Source organism: Mytilus edulis, chromosome 7 (genome assembly GCF_963676685.1).
Source record: "Mytilus edulis chromosome 7, xbMytEdul2.2, whole genome shotgun sequence".
In the NCBI taxonomy this organism is placed as follows: domain Eukaryota; kingdom Metazoa; phylum Mollusca; class Bivalvia; order Mytilida; family Mytilidae; genus Mytilus; species Mytilus edulis.
Window position 1 is genome coordinate 53,888,518 of NC_092350.1, and position 15,421 is coordinate 53,903,938.

The window sequence follows — 15,421 nt, forward strand, 5'->3', positions numbered from 1 at the left end:
TTTATTTAGTTGATCAATTGATTGTGAACACGTGATCTAAAAAAATAAATTGAAAAAAAAATATGAGTGATTTGTATTACTGCCTATTATTCCCTAAATAGTCAATCTCGGAATGTTAATTTGTTTATAAGTGCATACAGTTGTTCATATATCCTTCAGTGGTTAGAGATTATATTCTAGCGTGTCAAAATGTATGTAAGTACTTTTTTTTAAATAGATTGTGCGATATTGAATTTCGAAAAAAATATTTTAGAAATGGATTAACCAAAAATGCATATGAAAGTCAGCGCTTTACTTGTTGCTCTGTGTTTTCGAATTTCTGAGTTTTGAGGTCTTAGATAATTCCAACAAAAACTTACAATTTACAGCGTTGGAGGAGTTCATTCAATGATATTTGATGCGGTGTATTAACAAATAAGACTATTAATCTTTATTACAGATAACAAATAACTCAGCCTTTATCCAAATGAATTTAAGGAATTGCCGGAATGTCCTATTGTTGGTTCTGGCTAAATTTTTAGTATTTGTACACACACAAGGTCCTACGTATACTAGTATTGAAGCGGCAGTCTCTGATGCCACGAGGGAAGTAAATGCAAGAAGATCTGGAGGACTTAGACAAGTGCAAGAAGCAACATCAGGTTACAATGTGATGTTTCTGTCTAACTACCTTTTTAATAAAAAAAATAACAACTTATCAAACTCAATTTATGTATGCTTATAAATAAAAATAAATAAGTCATTGAATCATTTTTTTTTGTTTCAATCAAGGTACGTCTAGATCTTCGCTAATCAAATTTGTTTCGACGGAATTCAGTGCTGGTAATCAAACATATGATTATCTCTACTAAGGCTGAGGATTTTGTTCAGTTATAATTTAATAATTTAATTTTGGATGTAATGCGTCTTCTGATTGGCTGACGTTATTTTGTTATGAGCCCATAGACATAATTTAGTCATGTGACCGTGACGTCATCAACGTTTTTTCATGGTTTTCTACAGCTTAACATGGAATATAGGATTAAATTATAAGAAATGACTGTAATATTTTTTCTGTCTATTCGAAATAACATAAAAAAAATGTGGTGCACACTGTTAAATAACCCGCTACGCGCGTTATTCAGTGTGCACCAAATTTTAAATGTTATTTCTTTATAGACAGAAAAAATATTACAGTCATTCCTTAAATAAAAAACATAATTAAACCTTTTGCATTTCATTGAATAATATTTGACAACTCTGTCGACAGTAGTCTGGCATAAATGGTTCCAGTCGATAGAAATACATGTATGCTTTACAGTGACGGATCAACAAAATACAGCTCAAGTTTTCAGAAATCTTTTTTATATATTTATATGTTATAGCACATTAATATTTTCTGTGTATAAAGGTGCTAATAGTTTGGAAGGGATAACCTCTCATTCTGCCGTTCATACACCAAAGTGTGCCCGATACCATAGTCAGAGACAAGCTTCTGGATTGGATAAAGCCATCAGTTATGCTGGAGATATGGCAATTACTGCTACTGCTAAATATGCCGAAAGGTTGGTTCACACTTTGGTTATTACAAATTTTCCGTATTGGATATCTGTATTTGTTGGAGTTGTACAGCCATAGGTTTCTTTTGATAGAAACGTGAAAGTAATTGAGTTTTGAAGATAATTTATGCTCCAACATGTCTAATATTAGTTTTGTAAAAATGTAAAAAACTGAATTCCAAGCATCATAATTCTAAGTAAAATAGTCTTTTCAGTTATTTGGTCCTTCCACACTTTGTAAAAAACCTATTGTATTTGTTCTGATTATTGTTTTCTTTGTTCCATGATCACCTTTGTCACTTAAAAAGATATATATAACATAACAAGTATAAAATGTTTGCCTAATTTTGATTAAAAGTATGATGCATTTGGTCTGCAACAATGCCATTATATCTAATATAAGTTATTGTACCTGAAATTATTTATTTTACGGATAATTGATTATTACTCCAACTTGGTACATGAGGGTCTTTTGAAAATATGACCTTGAAAAAATAAAAGTGGCTTTTAATTAACCAAAAGTAGCAATTTTTACAATTATTTGATGGGAAACTTTTCTAAAAATGCATACAAAAACCTATCCTTTGATACCGGAAGTGAACTTTATTTCTATCATTTTATTTCTATACTCGTTATAGTAGTGTTACGTCCCCTTATAACATAAAACGGCATTAAAGTCAGATCTAAGATGTTTTGCCAAAATAACAAATGACGAAATTAATTAAAACAAATACAGAAAGCAAAATAAAAGTAGAAAATTGTTATTGTTGGCATTTCCCTTTGTATAGACCAGTGGAAGTAGGTCCTAAATATTGAACACATGGTCAGTCCATTAGTATAAATACCACAATTAAGGATAATTGAGATATTTCATTACACAGTGAGTGTGCAAGTGACCAAGTCAATTCCATATAGGGTTCGAGCTTCACTCTCAACTTATTTTGCATTTAATGACCCTTGATATATCATATATGTCCCTAGCACACTGTGTAGCTGATAATATATACGTTTTATTCAAAATAGCTACTAATGTTCTATGACGTGTACCTTTGAAACTATGACAAACATCATGTTTAATAGGCCTATATGGAAACCAGTTTAAATTTTCTTTACTGTTCGAGTGCTCGGTGGCCGAGTGGCAATTTGGTCAACTTCTGTATCCATACATGTAGTTTACAACACGTACTGGGTGCTTTCGACTCCATTTTAAATTGACTAGAATTGAAGGTAGGCGATTCTGTCTGAGAACTTCGGTTTCCTTCACCAATAAAAATTTACCGCCACGAAATATCATATAATGATGAAAGGGGCGATATACATCAATAAATCAATCAATCCACCAATCCTGTTGTGTGTCTTTTTCTGTATATTGTTGTTCTTTATTGACTGTTAAATATTGAAGTGTAATAATACTTTTTTATAGTAATTCATTCTAAATGTATTTTTTCCTGTTAGTGTTAGCCAGATTTGTATTGCTACTAAATACACAGAATCCTCTTAGTTTCTTCACATCTTGTTCATGGAATAAATAAAACAAAAAAAGTATTGCAGTGTCATTAATTTATCGAGCATTAAGAAATAAAATTAAAAAAAACTGTCAACGAATATAATTGTGTTCCCTCTAAAACTATTCAAACTCACTCATTCGAACATGAAAAGAAATGGCTTTCTTGCCAACTATGCATTTTGTTCAATAGTCGTTCTTCGATCTTTTTGTCGTGATTTAACGTATGGCTTATAAATTTGGATCGTCGTTTTTTTCAAAGTTTGCACCATTTACTTAAATTTGCTGCGTTTTCGATTATATACCTTCTTAAATTTAAGGAATGGAGGTGCGTTTCCAGATCCAACCGAATTTAGAAAACTTATGAAACCGTATTGTCCAAATCGTGCCACAGCGTGTAATCGACACGACCTCTACAGAACAGCAAATGGATCTTGTAATAATTTACATAACCCTTCGTGGGGAGCATCTTTAACAACACAGGCAAGATTAATGCCTCCTTCATATGGCGATAGTGAGTAATTGTGTTTTTATAAGTAGTTGTTGTCCATTCGTTTGATTTGTTTTATTTTTTGATTATCTCGATTAAGGACTTTCCGTTTTGGATTTTCCTCGGAGTTCAGAATTTTTGTGATGTTATTTTTTATATGAAATATACTTAATGGAACTGAACTACTTTTTTTAATGTACTTGTTTAAATTTTTTTATCATTATAGATTATAAGGGTACACCTATTTGATTTTACGCTTTTTACGCTGTTTGCTGAAGCAGGAATTTCACAGACAGAATTTTCATATTCAACTGTCGCTTCTTTAAGAAATAAATTTATTTCGCGATATAAATATTACAAGCATACAACTATATATTTCAATTTGTGGGGCACACTGTTCATTGTCAACCTTTATTTGTAATACTAGTACAATGATCATGAAATGGTAAAGCGTTTTATCCCATTTCTCATAATATCAAATGGTAGTCCCTTAATGAACTTTTCTGAACATATGTAATCAACACTTCAACGCTTGGTCATTATGGAATAAGTCCCTGCGTTTTCCCCATATTTCAACCGTCTTTTTTAAGCAACCAGTTCCATGACCTGACATTTAATTTTCAGTTCACCAACAATGTGTGGTCAACGTGAATACATGGTTTTAATGGAAGTAGTACAAGTTGATTTGTAGAACTGTTTTTGTCCTGTTCGGTACTGCTGCCTTCAGTACATAATCTCAATTTCTGTCAGCAAAGAACTTTATTTCATAATCACATTGTACTTCCAATTATCATTTTAAGAGTTATAATCTCATCCGAATTACGTATTCTTTTACTTTCTCTTAAGTCAAGAGTTATAGTTGAATAAAAAAGAAAATGATTTAATCCTCATATCATCTTAAATATAATATGCATGAATGAGTTTCAAATTTAATTAATCACATATTTGATATTGTGAACAAGCGGAATGCATGATAGATTTAATCCTGTTGAAATTTGTTTGTAAATCTACAACGTTTTATAGAATTTCGGACATCCGACGAATTAAAAGAATATAAAACTGAATGTATCAAATAATTATTATATCAAGTATTCACAATGCCTATCAATGTAAACGTCATAATTTTTCTTTTTTGTAGAATTTAACCTTGGTTTGTTACCACGCATGAAAAGTGTAACAGATTGTCCGCTACCTAGTCCTCGAACGATATCGAACGCATTGTTCAATGCAGGGACGTCTCCACCCAGAAGTAAACTATTTAATCTAGCATTAACTTTCTTTGGACAGTTTCTTGATCATGATTTTATCTCAACACCTACACTTACAGGCAAGTATAATTATTCCAATATGGTAGTTAATCCACGGTATGTGTGTTGCTAGTCTATGATTACAAATAAGAAAAATGACATTCATTTATTTTCGTGGGTAGCAATTTTCGTGGATTGAGGAAAACTTGCATTGTATTTAGTTGAACATTTAAATTCGTGGTTCCCCTGTACCCATGAAATCCCCGAGAATTCGTAATCAACGAACAAATTAATAAATCTATAGTTTGATGGACTGTAGAGAATTCATCAAATTGATTATTGTTTGTTGAACATTGAAAACCAAACTCCCTAATAAAAAAATACACAAACACAACAGTAAACAAAACACAACATAGATAAACAGACAGAGCCACACGAACCAACAAACAAAAAGAGGTGTTCTCAGTTTTTACGGAAAGGTGGACAGCTCATACTCTACACGATATAGAGATACATTTACATGGATGTTTAAGTATCTATTGTCCTTAATACCGAAATTAAACAAATCATTCAGATAAGTTTTTAAAGAAACTTTTGAAGCTATATCTTGATCTTGGTTAATGAAGAGATGTGAAATTATTGGAGTATGCGAATATGTTTAAAATTTCGTGTATGTATTTTTGCAGATAAATAAGTACACAAAACGCCCATATAAATTTAAAAAAAAAACATATCTTTGTTTTTAGATGGTGGCAACGCTATAGCTTGCTGCAATGGTAGTAATCCTGTCAATAGGTAAGTGTATGACTATTGAAAATACTTCTCAGTTAATACGTTACGCATCGACTGTTTTCGACACTTCATTTAACATTTTAAAAGAATTTTGCTCCTTCCACATGTTACAATTACACTATTAGAATACAGTTTTGACATAGAACGACTGTTGTCAACTCTACAGAAGTTTTCAATCGCTATCATGAATTAGTTGAACTAGTTGGCATGTCGGTATACCAACTCAATAGCCACATGTTTTCGCGGTCGTAGATCATTGGATACCAATATAATCGTTAGAGATCTCATTTTAATTTTATCGATTTTGACATAATCCTGATTCCGCAATGATTACTGTGAGTGAATTGATAAGGTGATTAACGTAAGGTTGATTAAAATGCTTTCTCATTGTCAATGAGTCTGTCCAAAGTCACGGGATTGTAAGTCGGTTGTTGGTGTTGGCTTGTATTGTTAGAGTTGTTTTTGTTCCTCGTGTTTTTCGCTTTGTTTTAAATCATGTGATTGGTTTTCGCGTTTGAATCGTTTCAAATTTTTATATCTTGCTTTACGTGAAGGTCTCATGGGCAACTATCGCTCATACTTTAATTGTTTTTATACTAAGGTAGAGAAAAGGACGCACACTTTGATTAAGTCTACACTGAGCTCGCTTAGAACAAATGTACACTTTAGAACTTTCATATACTTATATAACCCAGTTACTCACTTAGAGGGGAATAGTTTAATTCATGTTATGAGGGTTGATTTAGATTTTAACTTTTAATGAAGATGCATGGTCTGAATTAAAGATTGTCGACCACTACAAAAATAAACAGACAAACTGAGTGTCAATGTAAAAACCATAGCCAGTGCCACTCTTTATACTATTTTACGGCGTAAAATAATAACTATGTTATTTCAGAATAATCATTTCATTTATAATAAAACATTCAAATATCTCATTCAACAATATACAGCAGTTTACCTAAATGCACATGAATTTAAACACAGCTCCTTTTACTTCTTAACAGTTCCGATACAGCATGGGTAATGAAGACTTAATCTAAATTATTATACTGTGTTGTAAGCTTCCATTAACATAATTCTGATGATACATTTTACGATGAATTATGTCTTAAATGTTGCAAGATTAGCTATCATGTATTTTGTAGACCCGAATGTGCTTCTTTCCGTACTCCTCCTGGCGATTTTTTGACAACATGCATGGCGTTTGTTAGGTCCGAGTTTGGTGTGGATCCAGATTGTTGTCCAGGTAAAACTTTCAAAAAACAAAAGACAATACATATGCTTGCTTATCTACTGGTCAATTGAAAATATAGTAGGGTTTATGGCAATGAATTTGGATAGATAGTATTTAGAATTATATTAATCTATCTTATAGAAATAAGAAGATGCGGTATAAGTACCAATCAGACATATCTACATCAAATTTTCTTTGGCACACGAAACAACAAGATATAAAGGGTCCCAACATGGCAAGTGATAATACTTCACACCGGAAAATAATCAGTCTTTTCTTTATAAAAAAAACCAATTAACTTGAAACACTTATGAAACACATTAATAAACGACAGCCACTGGACAAACATGTTCCTGACATAAGAATGGGTCAAAGAAATACAGCGGGTTTACGAGAATACAAACTTAAATTTTTTGGTATCTTTAAAAAAAAAAGCTCTAATTAAAGTAAAAGAAAATATTGAAAGTAAAAAAAAATAGTTTTCGTAATCTCTTATCTGGCTTAAAATCCTAATTCTAGCCTAAAACATACCTAGCCGACCAATATCCTGAACTAAAAAATGGGGTTAGGTTTCAAATCTTGTTTTATAAACGGTCAACAATTTTTGCGACCAAGTTAACCATTCTGTCGAATCTAATTGAATACAAGTCTAAATTAGCCTATACTGAAAACATTTCTAACATCTTTTTTCTAACTAATTGTTTGTAAGGACCAAGAAACCAATTAAACCAAAGAACATCCTTCATCGATCTCTCAACTACGTATGGAGATACACTGGCTCAACAAAATGATCTACGAGAAACTGGAACAGGTAATGTTTAATATTCTTCCTTGATATTTCTTTGACGCATGCAAATAAGATGAAGTATCTATTGTCGAATAAAATAAAACAGGTAATATTTAACACCCTGTTGCAATCTTCCGTATAGCGGGCTATTTTCGCGGGGTGTACATTTTTGTGTATTTTCGTCAATAGATAAAAATCACTAAAATAAATTTCGCCAATTAAAGTGCACATGCAAAGGTATTGATAAAAGATTTGAATCCGCCAAAATAATAACCACCAAAATATTATATACCTTATCCAATGAAAATCGCAAAAAGTTACACCCGCGGAAAAAAACCGCTATACGGTATCCGCTACATATAAGTAAACACTTCATGGATAATGTTATCTGAGAGAGAAAGGAATATGTTATATCTAACATTCTTCCCGGTGATATCTGTTATGTATGAGTATATATTAAACATGCTAAAAGGACAAAATGATCTTCCTGAAGTCAGTATTATGGTGATACGTTTTCCTTGTTGGTTGTCTTAAAAAGATTTATAAAAAAAAGAAAATAGTCAAATTTGCAAATTTCTAATGAGGTAGTTCTCTTTTTATTAATTTACTAATGTGTTAATCAATCAGTTAATTATATGATTAATTATTTGATTTTTAATTAACTACATTCACGTGACTTCTCGAAAACTGTCATTTGATGACGCTGTTACTTAATTTGATTCAATAATCATTTATGAGATCTGTTAAACTGGTGACCCTTTAGTTGCATTTTCCGGTCTTGAGCCCACGAAACACGACTTCAAATCTTCGTAAGAAATCACCTATATGTGAAATAAACATGAGATCGAAATAAAACATTAAGTCATTAGTACAGGGGTCACAGCTGCATGCTTGGAACGAAGTACTATAAATGTTGCTGCAATGTGTGATACTTTATTAGAAATAAATAGAGACAACAGTAGTATACCGCTGTTCGACATTTATCAATCGATTGAGAAAAAAAAACAAATCCGGATTACAAACTAAAACCGAGAGAAACACACCAAATATAAGAGAAGAACCACGACACAACAGAAACACAACACTAAAATGTAAAAAACTCAGAAACGAACTATAATTAACAATGGCCATTTTCCTGACTTGGTACAGGACATTTTGAGAGAAAAAATGGTGGGTTAAACTCATCATAGAGCACCGTATTGAAATTTTGTATCTGAGCCAGACGCGCGTTTCGTCGACAAGACTCGCCAGGGACGCTCGAATCTTAAAAGTAAAAGAAGCAAAATAAGTAAAGGGGAGTTGCAATATGAACTACTGGTTTAGACATTATTTTTTAAAGGTTGGTTGATAGCTTAACATTGTATCATTATATTTATATTTAGGACGACTTTTAGAAGGATTAAACAGAATTTTACCAAATGGTCCTTCTGGTCCCACATGTGTTGCTGGAGATGTGTGCTTTAAATCTGGTAAGATTTCTTGCACTAGAAACATGAGAAAGTAGACGAATTGAATTTCATGTATTTGAAGAGCCTAGATATAGGAAAATGTGTGTAAGTGCCAATGAGACAACTCTCCATCCAAAACAAAATTTTAAAAAGTAAACCATTATGGGTCAATGTACGGCCTTCAACACTATATCTATATTTGAAATATATCGCGAAGTTTTCTTTTGATCTTACTGACTGTTAATTTCCTTTCTCAGCATAGTAGAGTTATATTTTTTAAAAAATGCTAGAAAATAATGACGCACGTATTGTTGTCTATCAAATTTACAACGTCGTCATATGTAAAATAGCGATAAACAGAATATCATTGGTCATCTCAACTTGATTGCTTTTCTCATTTTTGCCGTTACGGCTCTAACGTGAAAATCAATCTCACTGAGATGACTAACGATAATCTATAAATGATGTCAGCAGGTAAACTCAAAGTCAAGTTTCGTGAAGCGTAAAAGAAATCAAAGTGTACACAAGGAAAATAGCATGAGTTCGATGAACTTGTTATTTATTATCTTCGTTAGAAAGACTCAGAGAAAGATATTTTTAAATATGAAAATACTGCCCTATCTAATAGAATTGTTTTCGTATATGGTGAATTACTATATACATTTAACGGTAAAGTAGGGTAAGTCTTTGGTCGGGGTGTTGTCTCTTAAAATAGTTATCAAAAGTACCAGGATTATAATTTTATACGCCAGACGCGCGTTTCGTCTACATAAGACTCATCAGTGACGCTCAGATCAAAATAGTTAAAAAGCCAAACAAATACAAAGTTGAAAAGCATTGAGGACCCAAAATTCCCAAAAGTTGTGCCAAATACGGCTAAGGTAATCTACTCCTGGGGTAAGAAAATCCTTAGTTTTTCGAAAAATTCAAAAGTTTTGTAAACAGAAAATTTATAAAAATGACCATATAATTGATATTCATGTCAACACCGAAGTGCTGACTACTGGGCTGGTGATACCCTCGGGGACGAAACGTCCCCATTTTAATTCTCAATTTTAAGATTGATTTATTTACTACCATTGATTCCTATGAGCATGTGACAAACCGTTAGGAACAGTGCTTTTTTGCTGCTCTTTATTTCCATATTAAAATTAAATCTTCTCCACAAAGCAAAATTCACTATGAGTTCCAAACGGTCTTCTATGTAGCATCGGTTTTGCAAGATTTGATAATGCAACATCTGTGTAATTAATGTACATATGCTGGTTCAAATCGATATCACAAACTATGAGGGGCATTTAAATCGCACTAAAGATATCATAATTACGATTACCTTTTGAGAAATTAAACTTTACTAAAGACAGCCACAGGACATATTAAAGCTTTGTGCTAACATAAAAATATGGATAAGTGGGAAATATCATTCGAATGGAGTATATAAACATTTTTAATAAATAAACAAATCAGAAGAAAACAAAGCAGTTAGAACCAGTAAGATGGGTTATGATTATATTGGTATTTAATATATGTTAAAACGACTTTTATCTTAATATTTCACGTATATGTGTTTGAAACCGTAACAGTTTTAAAACACTTTAAATTCGAAATATAAACTTTTATTAATTGCGAAAACAAATCAGCTGAAACTTATGGTTAAACATTCTTTTCGGCAGGTTATGCTTCACGAAATAAAATGAATGACATATCATACCAAAATGTGGTTCCATGCCGTACCACATTCTTGCGGTTTTTTATCTCAAAAATCCTAGAAGTTAATTGTTGGTAAATCTGCGTTAACTCGCGTTTACAACAAACAGTGAACGTGAGTCTAATTTTTACACAAACAGAAAATGTATCTGTGCATCGTTAACCCGAAAGAAAACGAACGTTTACCTTTTATGTCTACTGAAATTGTAAAGTGAACGCACAGTTAACGCGGCGTTTACATGAAGTGCACGCGAGTAAACGCCGCGTTAACTTTTTGCCCGTCCTATACATGTTATGCTTATTCTGCATCAAACTACGTTAAGACTTCGTCCATCTTGTTATTCTTTCTAAAGTTTCTTGCCTTTTCTTTTATTGAGGGTAAGGATAACAAAACTGTTGTTATGAAGAAATATAATCAAGAGTAAGAAAACAGGAAGTATTATTTTAATTATTAAAGTAGCGAAAAATATATTGTTTTGGCGAAAGAGAAAATTGACCCACGGAGAATCCTGATGGTAAAGATGGGGTTCAATTACTTTCAATTACTTTCTTATGAATCTTAATCGGAACAGTTATGGACAAATAAGTACAGTCGAGAATAACAATTCTCATTTAAGAATTTAACTGTTTTCTTGCCGGATAATGTCAATTATGTGGTATCCCAATATTTCCATCTTTGGGAAAAATGTTGAAGATACAAAATGAAAACAAAAGAACAGATAAAATCACGTATGGACTATTAGATATGGAAAAGTGTGGTTTTTTTCTGATCACTCTCATTAATTTGCTACCCGACTAATACACACACGCACATACATACATACACACACATACTTTCAGAAATGTTCCTACATCGATGGAGTAATCCTTGAGGTTTTAAATTTTAATATCAACATACTCTTTCTTGTAGGAGATGGTAGAGCAGCAGAAGTTCCTATGATATCTGTTAATCATATAATATTCTTACGCGAACATAACAATATTGTGGAGAGATTGAGGTCATTTGGATGGACTGACGGAGAGTTACTCTATCAAGAGGCTAAAAAGATCCTTACAGGAATTTATCAACATATAGTTTATACTGAGTATTTGCCAATTATTCTTGGAGACGAGGGAATGGATATGCATGGACTTTGGAGTACTCAAACTGGTTTCAATACACAGTATAATCCCTCTGCAAATCCTACTATAAGGAACGCATGTGCAGCAGCAGCATTCCGATTCGGACATTCTGAGGTGGGGTCCTTTGTTGAATCATTCAATGAAGACTTCACACCACTTGCCAAGAGCCCTATGGAAGATACTTTCTTAAACACTCGTTCCATAAGGAATTTTGATGAAAGATTTGGTCCGGATGCAATTGCTAGATGGATGACAACACAGTTCCAGAGTAAATCAGATCGGTTCTTTTCGCCATCAGTAAGAAATCGGCTTTTTCAATCAATGCCGAAGAACGGTTTTGACCTTCCTGCACTAAACATTCAGCGAGGGAGGGACCATGGAATACCGGCATACAATAGGTGGCGAGAGTTCTGTGGGTTTCATCCCGCTCAACATTTTGGAACAAAATATTTTGGACTAACCGATCATGGTACTTCGGCTGCAAAAGTTTTAAAATCAGTTTACAGGTATTATAACTTTTCAAACTTTAAGTGCCTGTCATGTTCCTTTTTTTTTTAAATGAATGTAAAAATGCTATTGGGTTATTCCCATCTTTAAACATATTGTAACGAAATGAATATATTTAAGATATTTGTATTTTGTGAACTTTAATACATTTATTTACTTGTTTTGGTTGGTCACTGATTATTTGACTAATAGTCCAATTTTTTTTTATTTATAGGCACCCAGATGATATCGATTTGTTTGCTGGAGGTCTATCAGAAAAACGAGCTCCAGGAGCTCTAGTTGGACCAACATTTAGATGTTTGATTGGACTCCAGTTCAATTTGTTTAAAACAGGCGATCGATTTTTTTACGAAAATAATTTCTTTCCGACAGGGTTCACGGCAGGTGGGTAAATATATCACTTATAAGTGGTATACTTTAAATGAAAGCAAAACAACTGTTATATTCCTGACTTGGCATAGGTATTTCCTAATGTACAAAATGGTGGATAACACAGTCGCAAAGAATTCACTTATCTTGATAATAATGTCTTAGCAAACATTAGGACATTATGGTAAAATTTTAACTAATAGGGGTACAGCAACATCAACTTAGTTTTAAAACCTTATCCATTATAAAAACAAAACATATGTCAACAACAAATAAAAACATGACATATAGACTAAGCATAAATGAAAGACAACAATTCAAAAAATGGCAAAAGCACAATAATAGCAGGGCTGGATGTATGAGTACCGAACCACGCCACAAGGATTTAACGTATAACAGATCCGTTCCTTGTTGACTATTGATCTGTTTTTCATGTTTTCCAATTGTTCAGACAGGTAATTTCTTGTTGCATAATTGATCACTTTCAAAGGTACGTAGCTCTGAATCTTTTTGTTAGTATGCCATAGCAGCGATACTAAGTTTGTACCATACGTATTTATTATTTATTTGTTGTAGTGAAGATTTGAACGATTGATTATATTAGCATACTTAAAACAAGTTTGTCTTTTCATACAATATAAGATTGATATTTTCAGACCAATTACAACAGATAAAGAAACAGACATTGTCAGCATTGTACTGTAGAACTATGGCCGTTTATACAATGCCTAAAAATGCATTTGAATCTCCATTAGCAGGGTAAGATATATAAAATAATAATAATAATTTCTAATAAGATCATTTAAGCAACATTTTCTTTTTAGGAGGAGGGATACTTGGTATATTTAATGTTTTGGTTGTTTGAAGGGAAGATATATTCAAACTGCTCGGAACATGTTTGATTTTATACTGCCATTAAAAGTTGGCATCTTAATTTTTGTAAGTACAGATATTCCGGATAGTTGTCTTAACACTTCATTTAGTTTTCACCACTGTGGACAAAATAAGGAACTTATCATTTTTACCTGTGAGGAGTGCTTGTAACAATGAATATGAGATCAAGGTTTTTTCTGTCAGTCGAAACGGGGATTTTACATTTTTGTTATAAATTCATTGTAGATTTTTTAAAGGGGGAAAACATACAAAAGTGAAATACAATGGGATATGAGGACAATTTAACCGATAAACTATCTATATAACTCCTCAACTGTTTCAGTTCTTATTCATCCTTAGTTTTCCAATATTCGGATCTGGACGTTCTTGGTGAAGGTAAATCCAGAAAAACGATTCGGACGCATTACATGTATAACTTGTTGTTTTCATTTTGGTTTTTTAAAGTTAAACGAAGTTTGAAATACATGTACATTTCTTAATAAACGCAAGAGTGGCTTAAAAAAAAAGAATTAAACCTAACTCAAAAGTAAAAAATTATGGTATGTTGACTTGAATCTAACGTTCCATAATTGCTATGTTCTTCATTAGTTTTGTTGTCTACATGTTTAGTTATCAAATAGTTTCATATGAGAAAAAACAACTTAAGGAGTAGGTTCGGTGAGGTCCTAAATTGGCTCCATTCTTTATCTTAAATTTCGAATTAAGATTTATTGACCAATATCACATTGAATCAGATCTAATTCAGTGACTAGATAGGAAATAAGCTTTATTTATGACGCCACAAATAGTACTTATTTTGATTTTCCACGTAATAGTCTATGAATATGGGTAAATTTCCCTCGATTATTGGACAGGAAACATAGAGCGCATACATCTACAACAAAGATCTTTTACAATAATGTTTGTAAAGACATTTTATATGTCTACCTGCGTTCCATGTTTCCTGGTTCTAAATTTGGTTGAAATTCGATCGATTTTGTCAATTTTTGCCAAAATCTCTTATTTTGACCTGTTTTGGATGTAAAAATCAACGCTTTAGAATAAAATTTTTACAAATATAATTCCATTTAACTTTCTCACATGTCTTAATGTCAACTTAAAACATTTTTCATCTTGTTGCATTGTACTTTATACTCGGGGCCATTTATGGCCCTTACCGAACTTACTCCTTTAAATATCTTTCGAAATTATTTGCAGTGAAGTTATTTAAGTTATATATCATTTGAATGTAACAGTTGTTATCTATTCGTTTGATTTGTTTTAGCTTTTGAATTTTCCATTTGATTAGGAACATTCCGTTTTGAATTTGTCCTCGGAGTTCCGTTTTTTTTTGTGATTTTACTTTTTTTAACCGTTTCAGGATGGCATTCTTCGATATACATAATAGCTGATCAGAGTGCATCATACGCAAATACACTTAAAATAAAACAAATACAATTTATTGTTCACAATGTTCAGCGTAAAATTAAATTCTTCTTACTTTTTTCAGGAAAAAACGTGTACCATGTGAAATGTTTCCTGAATTAGACTTTACACCATGGAAAAAAACAAAACAATATTTCAAATAAGTAGAAAATTATACAATAAATAAACAAAATATATGTATTCAATTTGAAGAGGTATTCGCTACAATTTAAATAAAAATATCCAATGTTTTTGTTGTTCAATATTTATCATAAATGAATATTGAACTATCAGTAGTCAGTTTGATTAAATTGTGTCAAATCTGCCTAAAATATCAGTGATGTATTACAGGCTTACAAGTCAATTATTAAACCT

The 15,421-nt window shown here is 32.1% G+C and overlaps 1 protein-coding gene across 1 annotated transcript; it reads left to right on the forward strand.

Moving 5' to 3' along the window:
• The first annotated feature begins 445 nt into the window (after nucleotides 1–445).
• On the forward strand, nucleotides 446–15,280 carry LOC139481782 (salivary peroxidase/catechol oxidase-like). Its single transcript, XM_071265283.1, has 12 exons — nucleotides 446–641; nucleotides 1,391–1,544; nucleotides 3,363–3,556; nucleotides 4,671–4,859; nucleotides 5,526–5,574; nucleotides 6,720–6,820; nucleotides 7,518–7,619; nucleotides 8,978–9,064; nucleotides 11,661–12,378; nucleotides 12,594–12,763; nucleotides 13,405–13,507; nucleotides 15,132–15,280. Exons 1-12 carry the CDS (start codon nucleotides 467–469, stop codon nucleotides 15,208–15,210), a joined length of 2,121 nt encoding a protein of 706 aa, XP_071121384.1. The 5' UTR covers nucleotides 446–466; the 3' UTR covers nucleotides 15,211–15,280.
• Nucleotides 15,281–15,421: the final 141 nt, after the last annotated feature.

What these genes read in the sequence shown, in the direction of transcription:
- LOC139481782 (XM_071265283.1), top strand. Translation starts at nt 467, where the DNA reads ATGAATTTAAGGAATTGCCGGAATGTCCTATTGTTGGTTCTGGCTAAA. An exon ending in AGTGCAAGAAGCAACATCAG is followed by an intron (nt 642 to 1,390) that starts GTTACAATGTGA and finishes CTGTGTATAAAG; the next exon opens with GTGCTAATAGTTTGGAAGGG. An exon ending in GTTTTAAAATCAGTTTACAG is followed by an intron (nt 12,379 to 12,593) that starts GTATTATAACTT and finishes TTTTATTTATAG; the next exon opens with GCACCCAGATGATATCGATT.